Here is a 25,980-nt window from a genome sequence, read left to right on the forward strand (position 1 = left end):
TGTTCTGTTCTTTAGGGGTGGTGGCCAGCCTGACTCCTTCCCTCTGGTGATGTTCAAAAGAGTTCAGGCCACAGTTTCACCTTTGACTACTGTAAATGCCATGGCAAAGCAGATCCCTCAGGCAATGCCATCTTCAAAGATGGCAACCAGTGGTATCTGATCTTTAAGGCTGCCTTGTGATGGCCATCCCGTACCCCAGAGTGGCTAACCCCACCCCACCAGACAAGAACTGCAGATTCTGGACACATAGTTTGATTAATAGTATTTTATCATCATGATCATTCTAGAAAGCTGACTGTCATTCCAAGGGTTGCAGAACCGATGTCTGGGCTCTGTTGACTGTCCTGACAGCTGTCACTGTGGCACTGCAGGAGAAAGAAATGGTGAGGCAGCCGGGAGGTGGCTGCACCGGACCTGCAAGCTCCCAGGACTCTATGCTGCATGTATCCATGTGACCAGCAGAGGGGGCAATAGAGTTCCCATCCAACAACTGTCCCTGAACACCAGTGGAGAGAACCATCTCCCTCTCTCTCCCTCTCTCCCTCTCTCTCCCTCTCTCTCTCTCTCTCTCTCTCTCTCTCTCTCTCTCTCTCTCTCTCTCTCTCTCTCTCCCTCTCTCTCTCTCTCCCTCCCTCCCTCTCCCTCTCCCTCCCTCCCTGCCTCCCTCCCTCCCTCCCTCCCTCCTCCCTCCCTCCCTCTCTCTCTCCAGGGCTACACCTTGTAGCCCCAGCTGGTCTGGAACTCAAATGTGTGACTGAGAGTGTCCTTGAACTCCTATCCTCCTGCTTCCTTCTCCCATTCCCACTGTGTGTGGGAATGGAACCCATGGCTTTACGCTGAAGCCACATCTTCAGCCCCACACCTTTTTCTTTTCTTCTTTCTGAGAAGGGGCTTCATGTAGCCCTTTTGAGAAAGGGTCTCATGGCATCTAACTTCCTACAGATGAGGCTGGCCTCAAGCTCTTGATGGCCCTGCCTCCAGCACCTACAACTAGGGCTACAGTTGGACTTTGCCGTGCCTGGCCATTTTATTTTGCATTTTAAAATTTATTCATTTATTTTATGTCTGTGTTTACCTACTTGAGTTTATGTGCTCCATGTGTATGCAAGAGCCCATGGAGGTCAGAAGAGGGCTTTGGAGCCCCTGGAACTTGGAACTACAGATAGTTGTGAGTCCCCATGTGAGTCCTAAGAACCAAATTCAGGTCCTCTGGGAGAGGAGCCCGTGATCTTAGCCCCCAGCCACCTCTCCAGCCCTTGTTTTTCCATTTTACAGTATTTTGATAAGATCATACTATGTAATTCAGGCTGATTTAGAGTTTGCTCTGTTGCACAGGTTGGTAGCAAACTCTTAAAATTCTATCTCAGCTTCCTAAGTGCTGGGTGACAGATGTGTACCACACCCCTGACAGTTTAATGTTGGTTTAAATCCCACATGGGGACGTTCTGAGAAACTACCGGCTATCAGAAGTCAGAGGGGACCTGCAATGGGGGATACATCTGAGATGACTTAGTCACCCACAAAGAAGACTGCAATCCAGTCAGCCTGAATCCAGAACGAGGTCACTGGGCCTGGGGAGTGACCCTTGAGGGGCTGGAGCCCCTGTCCGTGCTTCATGGAACCAGGCATGGTTAAGTGTCTCCAGTAAAGCAGGGTCGGACTATGCTAATGGATACTCTGGGAGAACGGGGCTGCTGCTTCCAGCAGTGTGTGTGGACTGAAGCCACAAGGGGGACAGTTCTCTCAGAGGATGGTTCAGTGTGTTCAGAGGCCCAGAGTAGGAATAAGATGTGACCACTGTGGCCCTACCATGGTACAGGATGTCTGGGACACAGTGTGGATGAAAATGTGGGCCTCAGGCTGGAGTTAGGGACAGGGCTGAGATACAAGACAATAAATCCACATTGAAGAGACTAGGGTGTGTTGGGGAGTAGGAGAGGGTCACTCAGCTCTGACTCCAGGGGCAAAGGACAGGAGGCTGGGTGGGATTTGAGAGGCAGAAGGACTGAGAATGGGGCTTCCCCACCCCAGGGCCTTCGCAGAACCCGGAGCCCCTTCCTGCGGGGTCCTGGATGAGGGTCAGCCAGCCTGGGACCATTTCCTCCTCACCTCGGACATCCAGCCTGCACTCAGCCAGGGCCTCCCCCAGTTCATTAACAGCACGGCAGGAATAGGTCCCTGCATCAAAGGGCGAAGGTCGGCGGATATTCAGCGTCAGGATGCCCTGGTAGTTGGTTATGAGGAATTTGGGATCTTCGTGGATTTCCATCTTGTTCTTCATCCACACCACCTTTGGCTGGGGGGTGGGGGGGAACCAGAGAGGAAACTGATTTACAGGGATCCCCTGGACAGAAGCCATGCCGCTACCTGGTTGGGGGGACTTGAACCAGTCATTTACTCTCTGATCCCCACTTTCTTCTGTACAAACAAGTACATGGTGCCTAGAGACCTTAGGGACCTGAGTTTGACCACCATTATCACCTTCTACCTTTCCTTCCCTGTGCTCCAGCCAGATGACAAGCTCCTCATCCAATTCCCTGGAACTGTCTGTCCTGCCCTTCCCCTGCCAGTCACCTCCTGGACAGTCTCAGAAACGCCCGTATTTTTCTGCCATGCTTATTGCCATTACAATCTATATCACCAGTGTCATTCTCGCCCCACCCCGATGCAAACAGAACTTCTTTGTTCCATTTGCGAAGTACATACGAAATCCAGGAAAATATTTGTGGAATTAATGATGTACGTCACCAAATGGAATGAATGAATGAGCTGAGAGAGATGAATCGACACATGGTTAAATGAGACAGTGGATGGATTTATGAATGAATGAGTATACCCAGACTTGGCGGTGCACACCTAGAATCCCAGTCTCAGAAAGGGGGGATGAGGGATCGAGTTCAAGGCCATCCTAGGCTACATGAACCCTTGTCTGATGAGGCCTGGAGAAACAGCTCAGCGGTTAGCGCTTGCTACTTTCCCCAGAAGATCTGGGTTCAGTGCCAGCACCCATGCCAGGCAGCTCACAACTGCCTATAATTCCACTCCAGGGACTCTAATGCCCTCTCTGGCCTGCAGGAGCACCACACCCACAAGGTACACACAAATATTTTAAGATATTTTTTTTTTTTAGAGACAAGAGTTTCTCCTTAGATTTTGAAGCCTGTCCTGGAACAACTTCTGTAGACCAAACTGACCTCAAACTCACAGAGATCTGCCTGCCTCTGCCTCTGCCTCCTGAGTGCTGGGATTAAAGGCGTGGGTCACTACAGTCCTGCTAAATTTTAAGGTGTTTTTAAAGAAGAGTGAACTTGAGAGTAGGTGACTGAGGAGAACCCCAGGAAGCTATACAGGTGTAAGTGCCCCTCCCAGGAGAACCCCAGGAAGCTATGCAGGTGTAAGTGCCCCCCTCCCAGGAGAACCCCAGGAAGCTATGCAGGTGTAAGCGCCCCCCCCCAGGAGAACCCCAGGAAGCTATGCAGGTGTAAGTGCCCCCCCAGGAGAACCCCAGGAAGCTATGCAGGTGTAAGTGCCCCCCCAGGAGAACCCCAGGAAGCTATGCAGGTGTAAGTGCCCCCCCAGGAGAACCCCAGGAAGCTATGCAGGTGTAAGTGCCCCCCCAGGGTTTCTAGGGAGCAGCACTGTTTTCAAACTGAACAGAGCTGGGCTGAATGGATGAGGTGTACCTGGCAGTCATGAGGCAGAGAAGAGGCAAGAAGCTCAGAACTGCCTGACACTTGGCCTCCACCTGAGGACCTGTTAGTGTAGTATGTCTGGGGGCCATTGCTGCTAACGGTTTCCCTGACCCCACCCTGGCACCTTTGGGTGGCCTCTGACGGCACAGTTGAGAGCTGCGGTATATCCCGCTACCACTACCCGGTCAGTCAGCGGTGTCAGGAACTTGGGGGCTGTTCGGAAATCATGCTCCTTGTATTCCAGTGGTTTTACGGTGATTCCTAGGGAAGATGAGATGCTCATAATGTGAGTCCCACCCCAAACTTAGCCAGGGGCCAACAGTCAGGAGCAGCAGCTCAGTGCCAGGCAGCCCTGCACCTGTCTTGAGGATTCGCGCTGTGTTCTTGGAGACACCAGGTGAGTCACTGAGACCGCAGATGTTCTCACTGAAGATTCGGAAATAGTACTCATTGCCCACGATGAGATCCGACACTGTACAGCTGGTGTGGCGATTGTGTTCGTAGACATTGAACCACTCCTGGAATGGGGACAAGGAGGGACCAGGAAAGGCCGGCACGTGGGCCACGCGTGAGTAGAGACGCAGAAGAGGCGGGGCAGAAGCAGCAGTCTGTCTTCTGAACCCAGCCCACTCCCACTCGCAGCCTCCGGGTCTCCTAGCCTCAGTTTCCCAGCTGTGAAACAGAAAGCTCAGCTCCACTCTACCAAGGCCACCAGCATTTCCCCAGCCTCCCAGGCCCCTCTGTCCCCTCACCATGGTTTTTTTGTCAGCCTTCTGGACAAAGTAGCCTGTGACCTCACTGTTCCCGTCGTCCTTTGGCGGCTGCCACTCCACCAGCGCGTTGGTGCCCCACACCTCCTTCACCATCACATTCTCCGGTGGCCCTGCCTTTTCTAGAAGGAGGGTTGGGGGGGTCACACACCATCCGAGGGGCCCTGATGCGTGGCACTGCTCCTTCCCCCCCCTCCTGACTTTTTTTTTTTTTTTTTTTTTTTTTTTTTTTTTTTTTGACTCGTTGTAGCCCAGGCTGTTCTCAAACCCGCTGTATATCTCAGGGTTGGGTTGACCTTCCTGCTGCCACCCCGTGAGTGCTGAGATCATAGGCACACACCACTACACTTCGTTTACCCAGCGCTGCGGATGGGCCCCTTCCTTGCCCCACATTCCACCCTTCCTGTTTCAAACCTCCCTTCTGTGCCTTTGGCCATGTTCCTCCAACCCCCCCAGTCCCACCCAGCCTCTCCCCTACTCTGATTTCCCTCTTCTCCCATTCCTCCCGGCCTCCTCCACGGACTCCTGACCCTGGTCTGTCCCGCCTCCCCAGGCTCAGCCTCGCACCCACGACCCGGATGCGGATGGTAGCAGTGTCCTTCATGTTCTCAATCTGCACACTCAGCTCATATTCTCCAGAGTCAGAGCGGGCCGCCTGGCGCACGAAGAACACCGTGTCGAAGTCACTGGTGCGCACATTCACACGGGAGGTATCCACGGGAGCCCCACCCTTGGTCCACACCACCTGAGGCCGGGGCTTGCCCTGTAGGACAGAATAAATGTCAGGTGAGTGGGCATGGTTAGGTGATAGATACATCACTGCATCCTGGACCTGATAGCATCCTGGACTTGTACTTGACCCGACTCCAGGCTCTGACCTCTGCCAGCTCTGGCCCTGATTCTGTTTGACCCCAACCCTATCTCTGACTTCCACCCTGACCCCAGCCCTATCCAGCTCTGACCTTGGCTCTGACTTAAACACAAACAATGGTACTGGCCCTGAACCTGACCCTTTTCATAGCCCAGTCCCCAACCCCACCCCTAGCCCTAAGCCTGATCCCAACTCCAACCCTGTCCGTAGCCCCAACCCTAACCCTAACCCTGACCCTGATTCCAGCTCTGACCCTGACCCTAATCTCAACTCCAACCCTGGCCCTGTTCATAACCTCATCCCAGCATGCACATTGATCCCAACTTAAGTACCTGGAAGGGGATAACAAGGTTGATGGCTTCCCCCACTTTGCGGATATAGGTCTGACGCAGGTGGCGGGGGAGGCGGATCTTGGGTTGCTCTGAGGGTGTGAACAGAGGGGGTTGGTGTTGGGCTGGAACTCGCTTCAGGGGGATGATGACATCATCTGGGGGACCCTGAGTAGAGCCTCAGAGGGGTGCTGAGTCAGGGACTGGGTGTCACTCACCCACAATCTCCCTAATGGTGACTGGCTGAAGGAGGGTGGCTGGCTCACTGCGCCCTGCAATGTTGACCCCGACAACCCGGAAGAGGATCCTGGCTCCAGTTGGAAGATCCTTGACAGTAAAGCCACACCGTTCCACGGGTTCCTTGTTAGCCGGGACCCATTCCTCAGCTGGGGAGAGGAGTCACGTGTGGACCTGGGCCTTCTGCACTGCTTTCCTCACTGTCCCCCAGCAAACCCCATCACAACGAGGACTCAGTGAACCCCAGCATAAGTGGCAGCACTGGTCAAGCCTTCCTGAGGACAGCATGGAGGACCACACCCATTCCATCGTGGACACTGTGACCCACATTTCAAGGACAAGGAAACCTGGGGTCCCACGTAGAAGCTATTTGAAATCACACAGCTCGAGCCTGATGCAAGAAATTCCAGGGTAGGAGGGTGGAGTGGTGGCCAGCTGGAAAATGAAGCAGGGAATGCTGGGAAGAAGCTGATATGGACATTATCCCTTTCCTGTGTGGCCTGATGTGGTGGTCACAGTTCCAGGTCAAGATGAAGGCTCGGAATCATAGAGACCAAAACCACATAGGCAGCTGTAAGTGGGTAGGGCCGGGGCTGCTCGATTACTGATAGGGCTGGACAGACAGTGTCAGCGAGGTGTCCTGACTGCTGGATAAGCAATGCATACAAGATATTCTGTAGCCAGGACTGTGAACCCCATGGCAGGCTCTGTGTGTGTGTGTGTGTGTGTGTGTGTGAGTGTGTGTGTGCACACGCGTGCACGCGTGCCTGCCAGTTTACATATACATGGGTGGGTAAATGAACATTTGAGTGTGAGTACATGGCTTTAAGGAGTGTGTGTGCACTAGTGTGAGTGTGCATGCCAATGTGGGTGTATGCAAGCGCTTGAGTGTGACTGAGAGTGGGGGGTATGCAGCAGAGGTGGGGATGGGGACAGCAGAGATGACAGTTACACAGATGGTTGGGAAGGAAGAATATTAAAACAGGGAAGAGAGGAGAAGAGGAAGGAAGGGAAGGAAAAAGAGCGGGAAAGAGGTAGAGAAAATACTAGAGAGGGAGTCATTGCTTCACGGAGATAGCAGAGGAAGGGATGGCCTGAGGGGTCCAGACTATCCCAGGCACTATGCCGGCCCCCATGCAACTCCCAAGTCCACTCCCTGGTTCAACACAGAGCCAAGTGCCACTTACAGCCCTCCAGGCAGTACTCCACCAGGTAGCCATCGATACCACCAGCGCCAATCCTGTCTGGAGGCCTCCACTTGAGTGTGGTGGTGGTGTCTGTCACATCCTCCACTATGAGGTGCTGGGGTGCACTTGTGGGGGCTGCAGGGATCCAAAGAGAGAGGACCAGGAGTCAGTAAAGAAGCAGAAGTCAGCAAGAGAGGGCAGGGGTCAGAGGCTAGTACCACTGCGATGGGTCAAAAGTCAGTGATCAGGAAAGGGCATGAGGGAGATAAAATAAAAAACAGAAGCCAGCGTGGTGGTGTATACTTTCAGTCCTAGCACTGGGGAGGCAGCAGCAGGAAGATCTCTGGGGCTTCAAGACCAGCCTGACCTACAGAGCGAGTTCCAGACCAGCTAGTACTACAGAGAGAACCTGCTTCAAAAAAAGAGGCGGGGGTACCGGGGCTGTAACTCAGAGGTAAAATGCCTACCTAGAATCTGCCAGTGAGAGGCTGGGGGTGTGGCTCAGTAGTAGAGCCCATGTCTAAGAATACCTCAGTGAGGGGCTGAAGTTTTGTGCATGGTCCTGGATTCTACCTCCAGCAACACACACACACACACACACACACAGAGTTTCAAGCTCTGTGGGTCAAAGGTCAGGTATGAAATTGGAGATGGATGTGGGGCAGAGTCGGTGGGAGGGGCCAGTGGGGAGGGACAAGCCATTGTACCAATGGGCATGAAGGGCTTGGTGTTCATGCTGGGCTGCGAGACACCAATGGCATTGACAGCGAAGACCCGCATCTCATAGAGGACACCCTCGATCATCTTTGTGGACTCATAGGTTGTTTCAGTGAAGACTTCAAAGTTGAGCTTCATCCAGCGCTGGGAGCCTTTCTTCTTCCGCTCCATCAAGTACCCTGTGGCTCCCCAAGCAGAAGGGTTTGGGGGGTTGTAATGAGATCTGGTGCCACATTTGGGACAGGAAGGGTCACATAGAAAGGATCAAACAACCCACATCAAATTGACTCTGGGCTTCCCAGAGCCTTCTAGGGGCTACCAAATCTTGGCCTTGGGAAGCCAAGGTCACAGAAATCCCCAGGCTGTGAGACTTATTTCCAGGTCGCTAGGGAACAATGGACCCTGGGAAAGGTTAATGGAGTCAAAGTAAGAAAGATGGAATTCTGGCTGGGCATGGTGGTGTACACCTTCCACCCCAACACTCAGGAGGCTGATACCTCTGAGCTTGAGGCCAGCCTGGTCTACAAAGTGAATTCCAGGTCAGACAGTAAGCAAGTATGAGGGCCTGAGTTTGGCTCCATGGCACCCACATAAAAGCTGACTGTAGTATGTGCTCGTGATCTCACGGCTGGAGACAGAAAGTTCCTTTAGCCAGCCAGTCTAGCCTAACAGGTGAACTCTAGGTTCATTGAGAGAACCAATCTCAAAACATAAGGTGGAGAGTGGTGGAGGAGGGCGCTCAAGGTGGGCCCGGCCTCCGCATGCACGGAGAAGAAATCTTGGAAACCCAGGTCCCAGAGAACTTAGTTCTTGTGGGAGACCCACAAGGAAGCTGTGGGCTCAGGTGAAAGATGAATCAAAGGTTAGGGAACACGGAAGTCACAGGGACACTGGTACATGGATGCTGACCAGTCACGGGCTGTCCTCCATCATACTTGGGTGGCTCCCAGACCAGAATGGCCCAGTCTTCTCCAACTGAGGTGACACGAACAGCCTCTGGAGGGTCAGGAACATCTGGATGGGAGTGAGGGACAATAAGAGTCAGGGGTACCCTTAGAGGCTTCAATGAGCCACCCCATGCATCGTCTGCCTTGGCCCCTGCTTACCCACAACCCGCAGGAAAATGGAGGCCACATCTTCACCCACAGGGTTGGTGACTTTGATGGTATATCGGCCCTCATCTGCCCGTTCTGCACTCTCGATCACAAAGCTGCTGCAGTCTGGCCTCTGCTCAATGTGTGTCCTGCCCTCCGTCGCTGTGAACACCTGGACAGGGCCACCCAGCAGCCAGGCATGCCTCAGGACCTCACTATGGCCACGCGTGAGTTCTGACTCGGAGAGCTCACCCTGACTTTCCTCATTCATCCTTCCTGTCCTCGAGACACACAACCTGACACTGCTTTTTCTTTCTAAAGCAGATTTCTCTTGTAATGTAGATCGCCATTAAACTTTGTAGTCAAGGATGGTCTTGAGCACCTGTTCCTCCTGCCTCTACCTCCCAAGTGCAGAGATGGCAGCTGTGAACCACCATGTCTGATCTGTGCGTACTGGGGTGAAACCTAGTGGGAACCGCCGTGTCTGATCCATGTGTACTGGGGTGAAATCTAGGGGGAGAGCCCTGCCTATAATCCCAACCACTCCACCTGTGTCTCAAGTCTCCTCTTAGTCTTAAGACCACCTGAAAGTCATCACTTCTTCCAGGAAGCATTTTGGGTGCTCCTAGCTCAAAGTGACTTCATATTTCTACAGCTCCTGCTCTCTGACCCCCATATCTCAGTCTTGGCCATCTTGAGAAGCAACTGTGGCTTGCATCACCTCCCCAAAAGGACTGCATCTGGTGAGAGTGGCACCGTTAGTGGTTAGCTGCCGGGAAGAGTGGATAAACATAGAGCCATGCTGTCCATGTCCCAGAAGAGAGGACCTCAGTGCTGCTACAGTTTGGATGAATGTTACCCAAAGACCCATGTCCTGAAGGCTTGTCCCAGTTCATCACATTACTGGGAGAAAGTGGAACCTTTAAGTGATGGGACCTAAAGCCCGAAGGTGATCCCAGGAGAGGCAGGCAGATCTCTATGTGGCCATCCTGGTCTACAGAGCAAGTTCTGGGATAGCCAGGGCCACACAGAGAAACTCTGTCTTGAAAAAACGTGATGGGGCCTATAAAGAGGACACCCGGTCATTGGTAAGGGGGGTGCCATTGAAGAGAATGTTGGGGCCCTGGACCCTTCCTCTCTGTGTGTTCCAGCCATTATGAGGCGAGCATCTTACCACCACAGTGTTTAACCTGGCCACAGATCCAAGGGAGAGGCTGGAACCAGGAGCCACATATATAGTGTGTATGTACATAGATAGATAGATAGATAGATAGATAGATAGATAGATAGATAGATGATTAGATAGACAGATAGATAGATAGATGACAGATAGATTAGATAGACAGATGAGAGATAGCCCTGGTATTGGTTACATTAATTGAAAGCTAACACAAGAGAACTGAAAATCCCACTTCCCTGGGGCCAGGACAGAAAAGTCAAAGCAGTTTTGTGATGGATGGACGAATCAGTGATGGTAGTTGGATAGGTGGGACTTTTTTGGGGAGTGGGTGGATGGTTGGGTAGGTGAGTGATGGATAGATGGATGGATGAATAGGTGGTGGGTGATGGATTGTATAGAGAGAGATGCATTTGGATAATGGGTGGGTGGGTTGTGGGTGGAGGGATGGGTAGATGTGTGGATGAATGGATATGTTGATGATGAATATATAGATGGATGAGTGGATGGGTGGACATGTGGATGAATGGGTGGATGGATGGATAAATGATGGGTGGGTGGGTGGGTGAGTGGTGGGTGAGTGGATTGATAGGTGGGTGAGTGGTGGGTGGGTGGGTGGTGGGTAGAAGCATTACTGAAGAGATGGATGAACTGGTCAGTCTTGACTAACTAACCAGCTGTTGGAGGAAAAGATCAATGAATGGGGTATGCACCGTATGTTGGATCCATGCCTTGTGTAGACAATATATCCTGCAGTGTTCCGAACTGCTCCACACAGAAAGAAGACATCCTTATTCCATAGAGAAAGAAACTGAAGCTCAAAGAGGAAAAGCCTCTTGCCTGAAGCCATTTAGCAGAGTTAGAGGGAGAAGGAGCAGGGCAGAAACCTACCTCATCTCCCTTTAGCCAGGTGGCAACGGGAGGAGGCTCCCCTGTGATAGCCACATCCAGCCGCAGCTTGTTTCCAGCCACGACAACAATGGAGTTATCCGAGGTCTTCCCTGAGCAGTCCAGGTGGATCTTTGGGGGCTCTAGAGGCATAAATCAGGCATTGGGTACCTGGCTTCCCAATACCATCATAGGGCGCCCAGAGAAGCAACACTCCAAGTCCAGACGCAGCCCTGCTCCCTCAGACCAGGGGTCCAGACGCAGCCCTGCTCCCTCAGACCCAAGGGTCCAGACGCAACCCTGCTCCCTCAGACATGAGTCACAGTGGGGCCGCGCAGCTCTTACCTTGCTTGGGTACATACTCCACTTTGATTTCTGAAAGGACAAGGAGTTGGGATGGTTAGGGCTAAACTCTCATGTCCCTCTCTCATCTACCCTTCATAACCCAGAGGCAGAGGGCAGAATCTGAAAGAAACCCTGAGTGTGTGGTCCCAGGGGAGGGACAGATTCCCAAACCGCCCCATCCCCGTGGATACTCATCACCATGTACCATGCCCTGAACATCTCACTGACTGTATCCACGGCCCCCATCATAAAACTAGAGATCTTAATCCTGCAGGGAGAAAGGCTGGGATCTCGGAGGCCTGGGAGGCTGGGTTCTCTGTCCCTAGTAGAAAAGGAAGGCTGTCTCTACCCAGGAAGTTGAGCTTGGCTGAGAGGGACAGGGCATAGCCATCAGGCACGAATGTGTAGTCTCCCTCATCCTCAGGGCGGACATCATCAATCACCAGCTTGTGGAATCTAGAATGCAGAAAGGAGGTAGGTGAGGTCAGGCCAGATCACTGCAGATTCACATCATGTGTGAATGCCAACACGAGAGATGCGGACCCCAGGGGTCTACCTCAGATGTCATCCCTCAGTGTGGTACCAACACGAGAGATGCGGACCCCAGGGGTCTACCTCAGATGTCATCCCTCAGTGTGGTACCAACACGAGAGATGCGGACCCCAGGGGTCTACCTCAGATGTCATCCCTCAGTGTGGTACCAACACGAGAGATGCGGACCCCAGGGGTCTACCTCAGATGTCATCCCTCAGTGTGGTACCAACACGAGAGATGCGGACCCCAGGGGTCTACCTCAGATGTCATCCCTCAGTGTGGTACCAACACGAGAGATGCGGACCCCAGGGGTCTACCTCAGGTGTCATCCCTCAGTGTGGTACCAACACGAGAGATGCGGACCCCAGGGGTCTACCTCAGATGTCATCCCTCAGTGTGGTACCAACACGAGAGATGCGGACCCCAGGGGTCTACCTCAGGTGTCATCCCTCAGTGTGGTGCCAACACGAGAGATGCGGACCCCAGGGGTCTACCTCAGATGTCATCCCTCAGTGTGGTGCCAACACGAGAGATGCAGATCCCAAGGGTCTACCTCAGATGTCATCCCTCAGGCACCATGTGCATTTTATCCTTAAGATTTATTTTATAAGCCGGACGGTGGTGGCGCACACCTTTAATCCCAGCACTCGGGAGGCAGAGGCAGGCGGAACTCTGTGAGTTCAAGACCAGCCTGGTCTACAAGAGCTAGTTCCAGGACATGCTCCAAAGCCACAGAAGAACCAAAAAAAAAAGATATATTTTATATATGTATGCCTGTTTGCCTTCATGTTTGTATGTGCACTGTGTGTGCAGTACCTACAGAAGAAGGCACTGGATACCCTGGAACTGGATTTACAGTTGGTTGTGAGCCACCATGTGGGTGCTGGGAATTGAACCTGGGTCCTCTGTAAGAGCAGTCAATGCTTCTCTCCAGCCCTTCTCCACTTTGAGACAGGGCCTCTCTCTGGAACCTGGGTCCCATCAATACACTAGGCTATGTAGCCAGCAAACTCCAAGAATCCTCCTGTCTGTTTCCCCAGTGCTGGGATTATGGGCACACACCACCATGCCCGGATTTTAAATGAGTGTTGGGAATTGAACTCAAGCCCTCGTCTTTGCATAGCTACTCTCTGTACTGGAGGTTTTGTGATGTTCTGGCCTCAGCTTAAATCCCACTTCCTAGCTGTGTGACTTTGGGTGAGCTACTAGGCCTCTCTGCCTCTGTTTCTTCATCTATAAACAGAAATGATGCCACCATCTCAAGAGCTGTGAAACATCTAGGGTGGACCTGGCTCTCAGGAAGGTCCCCGTCAGGAAGGTCCCCGTCAGGGAGGCCCCCATCAGGAAGGTCCCCGTCGGCAGCAAGACTGGCTGCTGTCATTATCAACGCTACCAGTAGCTATGGTTCCTTACGAGAAACAGAGCCAAACAGCTGGCATGAAGATACCCAGGGGGATGCAGTGCTGGGCCCGAGTCAAGGCTCTCAGGCACTGAGCAGATAAGAAGGTATTTATCTCAGGTGTTCACATCCTGCCTGCTGACTTCTAACCGCTTGCTTTCCTGTATGTCTCAAATGCGGCCCTAGCTGACCCCTCCCTGCACCATGTCTGTGCAGGGAGACCTGATGTCTCAACCAGCTCCCAACCATCACGCAGACTCAGATTACAATTCTTCTAACAAACCAGTGTGTGTGTTACACAGCCGTGCCGCTGATACATGGCTCCCACTCAGCCAGTCCAAGGACTCCACACACACACACACACACACACACACACACACACACACCCGTCTCCCCTCGCCCCATGCCTCACCTGCCCACGTGGGAGATGGTGATCCTCTTGCTGGGTCGCACCTCCACCCCATTCTTGTACCACTTGCCCGTTACCTTCTCATCAGACACTTCGCACTTGAACACAGCCTGTTCCGAGGCCTTCACTGTCAGGTCTGCGATGTCCTGCAGGACCTCCAGTTGCTTCTCTGCATAAGAAGAAAGAGGGTGGGAACCTGCCGGCTCTAATCGGGTCACAAACACTAGCGAGCACCCACTGCGTGTGAACGCTGTTCTGGGACAGAGCTAAGAGTGAGCCCCAAACTACCTGCTGGACATGGAGGATCCTGCTCTAGTGGGGATGGGGAACAAGGAGATTCCAGGAATAGGAGGGAAATGCTGCAGAGAATGCTGGGAGCCTCCCAGAAAGAATGTATGGTGGATGGGGCCATGCTCAGGCGTGGAGCCCCCAGCCTAGGATCCTCCCGTGAGAGATTAGGGTACAGTTCAGGCTAGCTTGCCCTGATAAGATGTAATTTATTTTCCCAATATTTTCTCAAAAGGTGTTTACACACAGAATCCCTGGGTAAGGAGAGCTAATTGTCTGTGTGAATGTGTGAGTGTGTGTGAATGTGTTGTGAGTGTGTGAGTATATATGTATGTGTGTGTATGTGTGTGAATTGTTGTGTATATGTGAGTGTGTGTGTATGTGTGTGTGTGAACTGTTATGAGTGTGTGAGTGTGTGAGTATGTGAGTGTGTGAGTTTGTGTGAGTGTATGTATGTATGTGTGTGTGAGTCTGTCAATATATGTGAGTGTGTGAATGTGTGAGTGTGTGCTGAGTATGTGAGTGCATATATGTGTGAGAGTGTGTATGTGAGAGTGTGTGAATGTGTGTGAGTGTGCATGTGTGTGTGATCATGCTTGTTATCTCCTCTCCCTCCCTCCTTTTCCCTTCCCTGTGTGACAGCATCATCTGAGGACTGATCTCAGCAGTCTGTCCCTGTGAGCCAGTGCAGCATGCACATTCTCTTGTTTAATTAGCCACATACAGAAAAGTTTATTTATTTCACTGTAAATGACACCGATTTTTGTTTTACGTTTTTTCTTACACAAGGTCCTATGACCCTTCTCTGGCCCACTTTCTCCGAGGGGTGGCATTTTATGTAACAAGGAACTGATATACAAACTTGGACATTCACAGGGTCCTCTCACACCCACCAAAACACACTTCGTTTGCAGCAGGACACACTGTGTGTCACGTGTGGGGAGTGGGGACACACGTGTGTGCAGCAGGACACACAGTGTCATGTGTGGGGAGTGGGGACAGATTGTGTGCAGCAGGACACACTCAGTGTCACATGTGAGGAGTGGGGACAGATTGTGTGCAGCAGGACACACTCAGTGTCACGTGTGAGGAGTGGGGACAGATTGTGTGCAGCAGGACACACTGTGTCACGTGTGGGGAGTGGGGACAGATTGTGTGCAGCAGGACACACTGTGTGTCAAGTGGGGAGTGGGAACAAGCTGGAGAATCTGAGCAGATGGGGCGGGAGAGGAGCCGCAGCTCTTCCAGGACTCCGAGAAGTCGTACCTTCCACAATGAGTTCAGCCTCACATTGGCCGCCATTGGTGATGACTTGATAGCGCCCCCCATCCTCCTGACTCACATCAGAGTAGATGAGGATGTGCCGTTTCCCGTCCTTCTTGAAGCGATAGCGTGCCTTGTAGGAGTCCTCCCGTGTCAACTCCACACCATCCTTCATCCTGGGTGGGTGGAAGGCAGGTCAATGAGGTGGGAGGATAGATCATGGATAGACCAGGGATGGGCGGGCATGTGGTTGGTTTAGATGGAGAATGAATGGGTGGAGGGGTAAGGAATGGGTGGGTGAATGAAGGATGAGTTAAAAGATGATAGGTGAATGGCTAGAGGGATCAATGGAAAGGACGCTGGGTTGGGGGATGGATGAAGAAATGAACAGAAGAAGTTATAAATAGATAAAAAGATGATAGATGGCCGGGCGGTGGTGGCGCACGCCTATAATCCCAGCACACGGGAGGCAGAGGCAGGCAGATCTCTGAGTTCGAGGCCAGCCTGGTCTACAAGAGCTAGTTCCAGGACAGGCTCTAGAAACTACAGGGAAACCCTGTCTCGAAAAACAAAAAACAAAAAAACAAAAAGATGATAGATGGGCAAGATGGACAAGTGATGAATGGGTGGAAAGGGGGAAGGAATGGATGGATGGATGGATGGATGGGTGGGTGGGTGGGTGGGTGGGGTGGGTGGGTGGATGGGTGGATGGATGGATGGATGGATGGGTGGGTGGGTGGATGGGTGGGTGGGTGGATGGGGGATGATGGATGGGTGGATGGGTGGATGTATGGGTAGGTGAGTGAATGGTTGGGTGGATGGATGGGTGGGTGGATGGGGGGATGATGGATGGGTGGGTGGGTGGATGGGTGGGTAGATGGATGGGTGGGTGGGGGGATGATGGATGGGTGGGTGGGTGGATGGGTGGGTGAGTGGGTGGATGGGTGGGTGGGGGTATGGGGGGATGATGGATGGGTGGGTGGGTGGATGGGTGGGTGGGTGGATGGGTGGGTGGGGGTATGGGGGGATGATGGATGGGTGCGTGGGTGGATGGGGGGATGATGGATGGATAGGTGGAACAGATAAGGGAATGATGGGCTGGTAATGATTGGGTGGAAGGATGATGGTGAACGGATTATAGAAGGATACATGGATAATGCATGGATAGAGATGGATAGAGGTATGGTAGACAGAATGATGGCAGGTGGATGAGAGAAGATGGATGTTTGTGTAGAGGGATGATTGATGGATGAGAGGGTGATGGACAAGTGGATAACAGACACATGGATGGACCCAAGGACAAATGACTAGCTGATAGATTAATTAATATTCAGTACAGCAGGAGGGATCAGGAAAAGATCCTGAAGATAACGGGATGAACAGAGGTAAGTTCTAGAATAATGAGGTTATGAGTAAAGGGGATTTGAAGACATTAACTGAGGTCTCAGGTGCCCCCTGAACAAAAATCAGAACCTCCTAGGAAGTTTTAGGTCTGCTAGAGACCAGGGCTGAGGTGAAGAACCTAAAGGCAGCTGTGCTCAGCTAAGAACCCAAAGCTCAACTTACCACATGACCTGTGCACCCTCTTCAGACACCTCTACCGACATTTCCACTCGGTCACCCACAAATACCTGCTGGTCTTCCAGTGGGGTGACGATCAGGACTGGAGGCTCTATGGAGTGAGAGAGAGAAAGCCAGCAGTCTCAGAACCCACTCGATCCCCTCCCTCCTTCCCCAGACTCAGGTGGAGCCAGCCCCACCTTTGACAAAGAGTTCGGTGAAGCACTTCTCGTCCTTGACTGCCACCTCGTATGCAGCATCATCCGCCAGCGTGCACTTGTTGATGGTGAGAATTCGTTTCTTCCCCACATTCTCAAACACATACCTGGTGTGAGAGCACCCATTACAGAAGACACAGCCAACAGGGAAGGTGGAACCCATGCTTACTTCTGGGCATACATGGCAGGCTGCCTGTGCAGCAGTTCCCCTGGTCATACTTGAGGCTTGGCTTGATCTCCTGGCCATTCTTGAACCACTTGAGAGGAAGGTCTGGATCGCTGATCTCCACCACCAGCTTGATCTTGTTGCCTCTGTCTACTTGGTAGGCTGGGTCCAACTTCTTAGTGAAGGCTAGGGATGGAGGGATGACCACAGGGTAGAGGGAGGGCCAGGGGATACAGAGATGACCAGTGTCAAAGACAGGAGACCAGGGAGTAGAGAAAAGAGTTTCTTTTTGACCTGGTCATCTCAAGAGGAGCCAGGTCTTCCTCTCAGACCTTGGTATCTCCAAGGTCAAGTCTGGAGGCCTCCTGTGGACTTAGAGACCTTTGAGAGTGAGGCCCACCGCTTGTCCTGGATCCCCAGTGTTGGGCTCCAGGACAATCCCACCTCCCTCGGGTCAATGCTGACCTGCACTCTACTCCTGTGGACTTAGAGACCTTTGAGAGCGAGGCCCACCGCTTGTCCTGGAGCCCCAGTGTTGGGGGCTCCAGGACAATCCCACCTCCCTCGGGTCGATGCTGACCTGCACTCTTCTTGACCTCCACCTTGGCCTTCTTGAGGCGCTTCAGCATGCCCCGGAGATCAGTGATGCCGTACTGGAAGGCAATCTTCTCATACTCGCTCTTCTTGGCCCCTTTCAGGAGCTCCCAAATCTCTGGGGGAATTCCCAGATCATCATCATCTTTCTTCTTCTTCTTTTCCTCCTCAACTACTTCCCTGGGGGAGCAGGGACACAGTAATGAGGTGGCTAAGGTGCCCCACCCCCACAACCAGTTACCTGTAACTCTGAGCCTTGTTCTTTCCCACTTGGATTATTGGACAAGCATCTTCTTCCCTCCTTTTATCCATTCATCTATCCCCACATCTATCCATCCATACACCCTCTAATTTATTCACCTATCTATCTCTGTATTCTGCACATTCACCTAGATACCCATCCATTTATCCATTATTCACCCTTCTCTCCATTTATCATCCATTCATTTCCTTCCACCCTCCCTTCCCTCAATAAATCCATCTCTCCATTTATTTATCCACTACCCACATATCTATTCATTATCAGTTCATCCACCTATCCATTGTCCGTGTATCCTACCCATCCATCTGAACACTCACTCATTCATCCATCCTTCCCCCCACCTCCCCCATCATCTGTCCATTCATCTAACTATATAAGCACCCATTCATTCATCATCCCATCATCCTTCCCATTTGTCCATTCATCTAACTATATAAGCACCCATTCATTCATCATCCCGTCATCCTTCCCTCTCTTCCTCACTTCTCTCCCCACTCATCCATCTTCTATCCATCCAATCCCCATTCACTCTTCTGTCCGCATATCTTTATCAACCCACCCATTCACCTATTAAGGGTAAATAGCTACCCTTAATCCACTCTCTATTCCTTCTCCCACTCACCCATTCACCCATCCTTCCATCCATCTATCCATCCATTTTCACATCAATGTCACTGTTTCATTCATCCAAGTAGTCATCTAAACCTTCCTACCCATCTACCCACACACTCATCCATCCATCCCTCCACCCATTCATCCACCCATCCCTCCACCTTCCTACACATCTACCCACACACTCATCCATCCATCCCTCCACCTTCCTACACATCTACCCATTCACTTATCCATCAAATATTTATCAGTCACCTTCCTTTCTAGGTTTTTTCACCCATGGTCTCCACAGAACATTTCCAACATGCACACCAGAAACTATGTCCTCCCTGTTCTAAACATCGCTGTGGCTCCCCACTGCCTCCAGGAGGGAACCCCAGTTTCTCATTCTGGCCATCACCAACCTACCCACATTTCCACCCTCACCCCCCAGCATCCAAACCAGATGTATGCCGTGCTGTTAGCACTCCAGGCTCTTCTCTGCCTCTCAGAGCTCTTTGCTGCTTCCAGCTTCTGATGTCCCTTCCTTTATGTCCCTCTCCATCCTACAGACCCTAGTGCCAGTGCTTTCTTCTCTATGGTTCTCTAAGACAGTGATCTGCTCTTGCCCTGACACACTTCCTCCAACCACACCAAACTGCCTTGTGCGTGTCCCTGTCTTTGGATCTGTCATGTCTTCCCATGGTATTGAAGGAGTCAGCCCAGGATCAAGTGGGGCTTCTCTGTGTCTCAGTCTCAGCTCAGCACGTAGAGGACAGCTGGCCTCACAAGATGTGCAGTGCACGGAGGAAGAAGTGCAAGCGGGATCTTCAGGAAGGAAGAAGGAAGGGACAGAGTAGGTGCACGGCTGAACTTGGGACCTGAATATTATGTTAATATTGAGAGCAGAAGGTGAGAGGACAGGTAAACAGAAGGGTGGATAGAGCATAGCACGGTACACGCATGCACGGTTAGGATGACAGAAATGGCTGAGCAAGCATTGATCAGAGGAACAGATCAGTAGAGGAGCTGTCAGTGGGGAAACTGGGGCCATGATACATGGCCGACACTCTAGTGGATCCACGAGACACTGAGTGTGCTGGAAAACAACAGTAAATTGTCATATCTACCCACTCCGCTGTGTATGTGTGCACATGTGCGTTGGTGTGTGGAGCCTGAAGTTGCTATCAGGTCTGTCCTCAATCATTCCTCTACCGTGCAAAAGTCAGAGAACAACTTTCAGGAGTCGGTTCTCTCCCCTATCAAGGATTGAATGCAGGCGATCAGGCGTGGCGACAGGCACCCTTGCCCACTGAGCCATCTCCCTAGCCCATCTTATATTTTGAGACATGGTTGTTCTCTCACTGACCCTGGGCTCACTGATTGTCTAGGCTGACTGGCTAACAGACTCCAGGAACCTATCCCATTTCTCCTGCTGGGACGACAGAAGTGTGGCTCTACACATAGCCTTTACGGGTGCTGGGGATTTGAACTCGGGTCTTCACGGGTACACAACAAGCACTATACTGACTGAGTCGTCTTCACAGCCCCAGTCCAGTTATTTTTTTAAATATTTATTATTTATTATGTATACAATATTCTGTCTGCGTGTATGCCTGCAGGCCAGAAGAGGGCACCAGACGTCATTACAGATGGTTGTGAGCCAGAATGTGGTTGCCGGGAATTGAACTCAGGACCTTTGGAAGAGCAGGCAATGCTCTTAACCGCTGAGCCATCTATCCAGCCCCCTCCAGGTATTTTTTACCTACAGAGTCCCAATCTCGCATTGTTCAATTTGACAAAAAACTATAAGGGGTTGGGTGTGTCAGTGACGGGGTGAGGAAATGAAAGGAAATGCTGGCTGGATGTGGGTGGCAGATGTCTGGAAAGGATGCTGGGTGCTGTTGGGGGAGAGGTGCAAGTTCAGTTGAATAGACAAGGAGCGAGGTAGCTGACATAAGTACAGATAAGTGCCTTGTTTTATTGGTGCAGGCGGGAGTGTGGAGCAGACGGACGGACGGTGCAGGGCGTGAGTGTGGAGCAGACAGACGGACGGTGCAGGGCGTGAGTGTGGAGCGGACAGACACACTGACAAATAGATATCTGAGTATAATGGCAGATGGGATAGAGAACCAGGAAGCTGGTGGGGCGAAGAGTGTGGAGAGGACACACAGGCTTGAAGATGGAGAGGTAGTTAGTGGATGGATTTGTGATGGGTAGGTGATAGGTGGAGGAAGCTCGGCTGAGCAGGGTGCAGGGCTGGTGGCTTCAGGGGTGAAAAGGTTGAGGACTTGCTGAGCAGATGGCTGACTGGATGGCATTATAGGAAGGGGTGGGGTGGATGGGCTGGTGAGATGAGGAGGAGGAGATAGTAATGAAGTAAACAGAAAACCTAGGGGTGGAGGCTGAAGGGATGGCTTTGGGCAAAGTGCTTGCTGCATTAGGACCCAAGTCTGTAAAAGCCGGGTGTGAACTGGAGGGGATGCTTGGCAGTTAAGAACACACACAGCTTTTCCAGAGAACCCAGATTCAGTGCCCAGCGCCCACATCAGGCAATGCACAACCACCTGTAGCTCCAGTTCTAGGGGGTCCAACACCCTCTTCTGGCCTCCACAGGTACTGCACTCATGTGGACACACACATTGGACTTTGTTAGCTTGCTCTAGTCAGCTTATTGAATTCCAAGTTCAGTGAGAGACTCCATCGCAAAAAACAAAGTAAAAGGCCAGGTGTGGTGGCACACACCTTTGGTCCCAGCAGCTGAATGTCCAAAGCAGACAAATATCTATGAATCTGAGTCCAGATGGATCTACATAGCAAGCTCCAGTCAAAGCTATATAGGGAGACTTTGTCTCAAAACAAAGAGAGAAAGAGAGAGAGAGAGAGAGAGAGAGAGAGAGAGAGAGAGAGAGAGAGAGAGAGAGGAGTGATAGAAGACACAGAACTCAGCCTCTGCCCCCAGCCCACATACCCTCATACACCACACATAGAAGAAAAGAAAAAGAGGAGAAAGAAGGGAAGGTGGGCAGAATAGGAGAAAATCCAGGGAGGTTGATAAGAAATGAGGTGTTGGCTGTTTGGCCATCGTCCCTCTCCCAAGACCCCACCTGTCCCTATCTGCCAGCTAGGCCAACTCACCTCTTCTTCAACAAGCCACTGAAATCCAGTTCACCCGCGTCTTCTGACTTCCCGTCACCCCTGTAATCATTAAGAGGGTTGTGAACCCCATGAAGATCTATCCAAGGGTCCCCACTCCTTGCCCTCTATCTCCACCTCCCAAGGAAAAGTGTCCCTTGATTCTCAGTGCCAATAGGCAGCTCTTCCCAGGACTGGAGGCACTCACGAGCGTTTGAAGTTCTCAAGGCTCTGACCAGATGAGTCTTGTCTGGGTGCTGTGAACAGGTGAAGAGGAGGAGTAAGGTAAAGGCCAGGACATCCTGTCCAGACACAATTCCCAGCCTCTTGGGTACCCTTTCCTCCACCTTCCGTGCCAATGCACCACCTCTGAAGGTCTAGACAGTGCTCTCTCTCCCTTCCTTCCCCCTCTCGTGTGTGTGTGTGTGTGCGTGTGTGTGTGTGTGTGTGTGTTTGAAATAGAGTCTCACTATGTAGCCCTGGCTGACCTAGAACAAAAAAACACTCTGCACCCCCTCCCCCGGTATTTTGGATCTTGAGACAAGATCTCACTGTGAACCCCAGGCTCATGTGGGGCTGGTATCAGTCCTCCTGCCTCAGCCTCAGGCTGGGTGAATGGCATGTACCAGGCATAACTTCTCTACCTTTTGGAGTTCCACTTCCCTGGTTACCATGTCCCACCCTCCTGGCCAGCTGGCCCTTGCTCCCCAGGCCAGGGGAGTCTCATTCCTCCAGCCCCTTACTTTCTTTCTTTCTTTCTTTCTTTTTTTTTTTTTTTTTTTTTTTTTGGTTTTTCAAGACAGGGTTTCTCTGCAGCTTTTTTAGAGCCTGTCCTGGACCTAGCACTTGTAGACCAGGCTGGCCTCGAACTCACAGAGATCCGCCTGCCTCTGACTCCCGAGTGCTGGGATTAAAGGCGTGCGCCACCACCGCCCGGCAGCCCCTCACTTTCAAACCCCACACACTTAGCTGTAGAATCCCAGAGGCTGCAGGACGCCTGCTTTCTCATAAACCTGCCTGGTCTATACACCTCGTGCTGAACCCATATGCCCAGATTCTACGAGGCAGGAGGCCCAATTACCCAAGCCCTCAGCTCACAAACCTTGTGTACCCGAAGTTGCTAAATACCTGTAAGTCTAGTACTTCCTCCTACACAAAGCCTGGAGACCTTGCCCCCACCACTACAAAGTCTTGACCCTTTCCTCCAAGAGAGTGGGACCACGCCACCTCCACGCCTGCATCCACCCCAGCTCAGTGGAGAACCCCCCCACCCGCCAGCGTCCCCGTCTCTGCCCCCAGCATACCCTCCACATCCACGTTGAAAGAGCAGCTGTCGCAGACGTCCTTGGCTTTGACCTCTAGACGGTAATCCCCGCGGTCCCCTAAGACCACTTTCCCAATGTGGAGTTCCACGGTGTACACCTGGGGGCCAGGGGCATGGTGCTTTGACTCACAGTCCCCAAGTCTCCACCCGGCCCCAAAGCAGAGCTCTCTGGGACAGAGAGCTGGGACAGGATCTTGACTCCTAAGGTTCTAGCAGGGCCTCAGCCACCACCTGAGGCACTGGGTCCCTCGAGGGGGTGCCACACCCCTCTGGTCCCACCAGGGTCTCACATTGCTGTCAGAGTCATGGGATTCTTTGAAGGCAAATCTGGCTCCGCTCTTGCTGCTCAGCTCCTGCCATTTCCCCTTGAACCACTTGACGGTAGGCTTGCCGGGGAGCTCCTTCCCATTCACTTTGGCCAGAATCACCGTGTCCTTCCCTGGAGGAAGGAGACACTGAGGAACCCAGCTCTCCAGAGACCCAGCCCTCCTCCCTCTGATCCAGGAGTCCTCCCCAGCTCTCCTCCCTCACACTCAGGTTCTAGACTGTTCAACTCCAGTGCTCACCAGTCTCCACTGACACAGAGTCTGGCCTTTTCAGGAAAATGCCTGTTGTGGGCTCCTCTGCAGTTGGGGATTGGTCCTCAGGTGGGGCCTCTGCTCAGGAGAAAGGGATTAGGGTGTCAGCAGTGGTTTAGGGGGACCTCTTTAGAGGAGCTCTTTGGGAAGAGTTCTGTGATCAATAAGAACCCCTATGATCACTGGGTGGTGGTGGTGGTGGTGCATGCCTTTAATCCCAGCACTCAGAAGGCAGAAGCAGGAGGATCTCTGTGAGTCTGAGGCCAACCTGGTCTACAGAGTGAGTTCCAGGACAGCTACAGCTACAAGGAACCATGTCTCAAAAAAAAAAAGACTCCCTCTGCTCAGAAGGCAGAAATTATAGTGTGGCTTACATTTATTCAGAGGGCATAAGCTTTGCCAGGCTCTGTCAGCCCCTTGGGCCTCAGTTTCCCCATCTGTGGACCAGCAGGTTATAGCCAGAATGGTCCTGAGAGGACTTTCGGGTCAAGGACATATAAATACGAACCTAGCTTTTGGGGGCTCAGGGTGTGGTGCCAGCCTGGGTGGGGTGCTGGGAAGCCAGGCAGGACTGTGGCTCTGTCACTGTGTGGAGACAGCTACCAGAAAGAGATCGGGAAAGGCTAGGGCCAGTGTGCAGAGGGGCCATGAGGAGACAGTTGGCAGAGCCCCATGGGGCACCTCACCTTTGGGGGGCTCTGCAGGATCTGGCTTAGCAGGAGCTTCCTTTGGTGCATCCTTGCCTTTGGGGGCCTTTTTGGCTGCTGTAACACAGATGTTGAGACTTCAGCACACATGGTGCTCTCCTCCCCCTGTATCCAGAGTCTAGACCCAGACCTTCTTCCTCAGAACCAGGGTCCAGACCAGGCCCCCATCCTTCAGATAGAAGTAGTACAGACCGTGGGGGTACAGATCCCCATCCCTGAGTATGGAATCAGGTTCCTCCTCCCCTCATAGCCTCACCCCAGACTCTGGCCACCAGTCTGACCTTTCAGGTTTGGGGTATAATTAGCCCTTCCCCTGGGATAGAAACTGGACACTGGTGCTGACCACAGCAGTCTCCTATGGTACAGGTCACTGACCCATGGGTCAGTCTCTGCAAGGAGCTGGTGGCGACCTCAGCCTGGTTGGGGAACCAGCCACCTTGGGGAAGGTGATGCCAGGGTTTGTGTGCAATGCCCACTTCCATGAAAAGAGAAAGCTCTAGCCAGATTACAGACTGCCCTTGCCCCCCAAGGAGTACTCCTAACTGCCCCAGAGAGAGACTGGGGTGCCTGGACAGGGCCAGTGCGTGCCCAGCAGGCAGGAGGCTCTAGATTCCATCCCCATCATAGCAGGAGAAAAGGGTTCCACACATGGAGAGACCCATATTTCCTGCGACAAGTCCGACTTTCACACCAAGGGGGTTCTCGTCTTTACACAGAAAATTATCATTCCATGTACATGGAGCCCCACTGTGTCCATAGACGTACCTCATGATCTAGAAAGCACCCAATCTTCACTCAGTGATGAGACGCAACTACCTAGAGGGTGTTCTCCCACCTGGAGAGGACCCTAGCCCTAAACTGAACCCCAGCAGTGTACAAGCAAGACCCCTTGAGCCTCAAGAAAAGAAGCCCCCTAGCTGGGTATGGGCGTGCACACCTCCCACCCAGTTCTTGGGAGACTGAGGCGTAAGAATGGGACTTCCAGCTGGACAGTGGTGGCACACGCCTTTAATCCCAGCATTCGAGAGGCAGAGGCAGGTGGATTTTGAGTTTGAGGCCAGCCTGGTCTACAGAGTTCCAGGACTGCCAGAGCTACACAGAGAAACCCTGTCTTGAAACACCCTCTCCCCCAAAATAGACTGGAACTTCCAAGCCAGCCTGGACTGCAGAGTGAGTTCGAGACCAGCCTGGAGAACTGGAGGAGAGAGGAGAGGGGAGAAGAGAAAAGAAGGGATGAAAATAAGAAGGGAGGGAGGGAGGGAGGGAGGGAGGGAGGGAGGGAGAAAACGGAACCCAATTTATAATTAGACAGCTGAGATTTCTACCCAAGATGGGTCTCCCAGTACTGGAAGAAGGAGGGTGACTCCTACACAGACACGAGACCCCATCACCCTGCACCAGGGAGGAACCCATCCGTGCACCGAGAAGGGGCCTCTCTCCCCAAGCAGGCAAAGAGCCCACACTCTACCTAGATGTAGGAGAAGGCAAAGGACCCTCTCCTCCCACGGAAGAGACATCCCTGTCTGCAGGCCAGCTCCCACCCAACTCCCAGGAAGGTTTCTGGCCAGCCACCTGGTTTAGCCTCAGGCATGTCGGCGACCTCCTCGGGCTCCCAGGACTGGGACCGCAGTGGCTCTAGCCAGGC

The 25,980-nt window shown here is 52.4% G+C and overlaps 1 protein-coding gene across 1 annotated transcript; it reads right to left on the reverse strand.

The window, feature by feature from the left end:
• Positions 1–263: 263 nt before the first annotated feature.
• Mybpc2 (myosin binding protein C2) lies at positions 264–25,926 on the reverse strand. Its single transcript, XM_038313914.1, has 28 exons — positions 25,908–25,926; positions 24,315–24,392; positions 23,617–23,706; positions 23,341–23,489; positions 23,031–23,148; positions 21,935–21,983; positions 21,730–21,789; positions 17,725–17,918; positions 17,198–17,330; positions 16,961–17,085; positions 16,767–16,872; positions 15,204–15,376; positions 13,653–13,818; positions 11,657–11,763; positions 11,308–11,337; positions 10,966–11,105; positions 8,910–9,069; positions 8,713–8,817; positions 7,794–7,982; positions 7,087–7,221; positions 5,881–6,048; positions 5,666–5,754; positions 5,030–5,225; positions 4,445–4,584; positions 4,051–4,210; positions 3,817–3,953; positions 2,110–2,296; positions 264–365 (listed from the first exon to the last, which is right to left on the reverse strand). The coding sequence occupies exons 1-28, from the start codon at positions 25,924–25,926 to the stop codon at positions 355–357; spliced, it is 3,414 nt and encodes a 1,137-aa protein (XP_038169842.1). The 3' UTR covers positions 264–354.
• Between the last annotated feature and the right edge of the window lie 54 nt (positions 25,927–25,980).

The sequence above is a fragment of the Arvicola amphibius genome, chromosome 12 (assembly GCF_903992535.2).
Source record: "Arvicola amphibius chromosome 12, mArvAmp1.2, whole genome shotgun sequence".
In the NCBI taxonomy this organism is placed as follows: Eukaryota; Metazoa; Chordata; class Mammalia; order Rodentia; family Cricetidae; genus Arvicola; species Arvicola amphibius.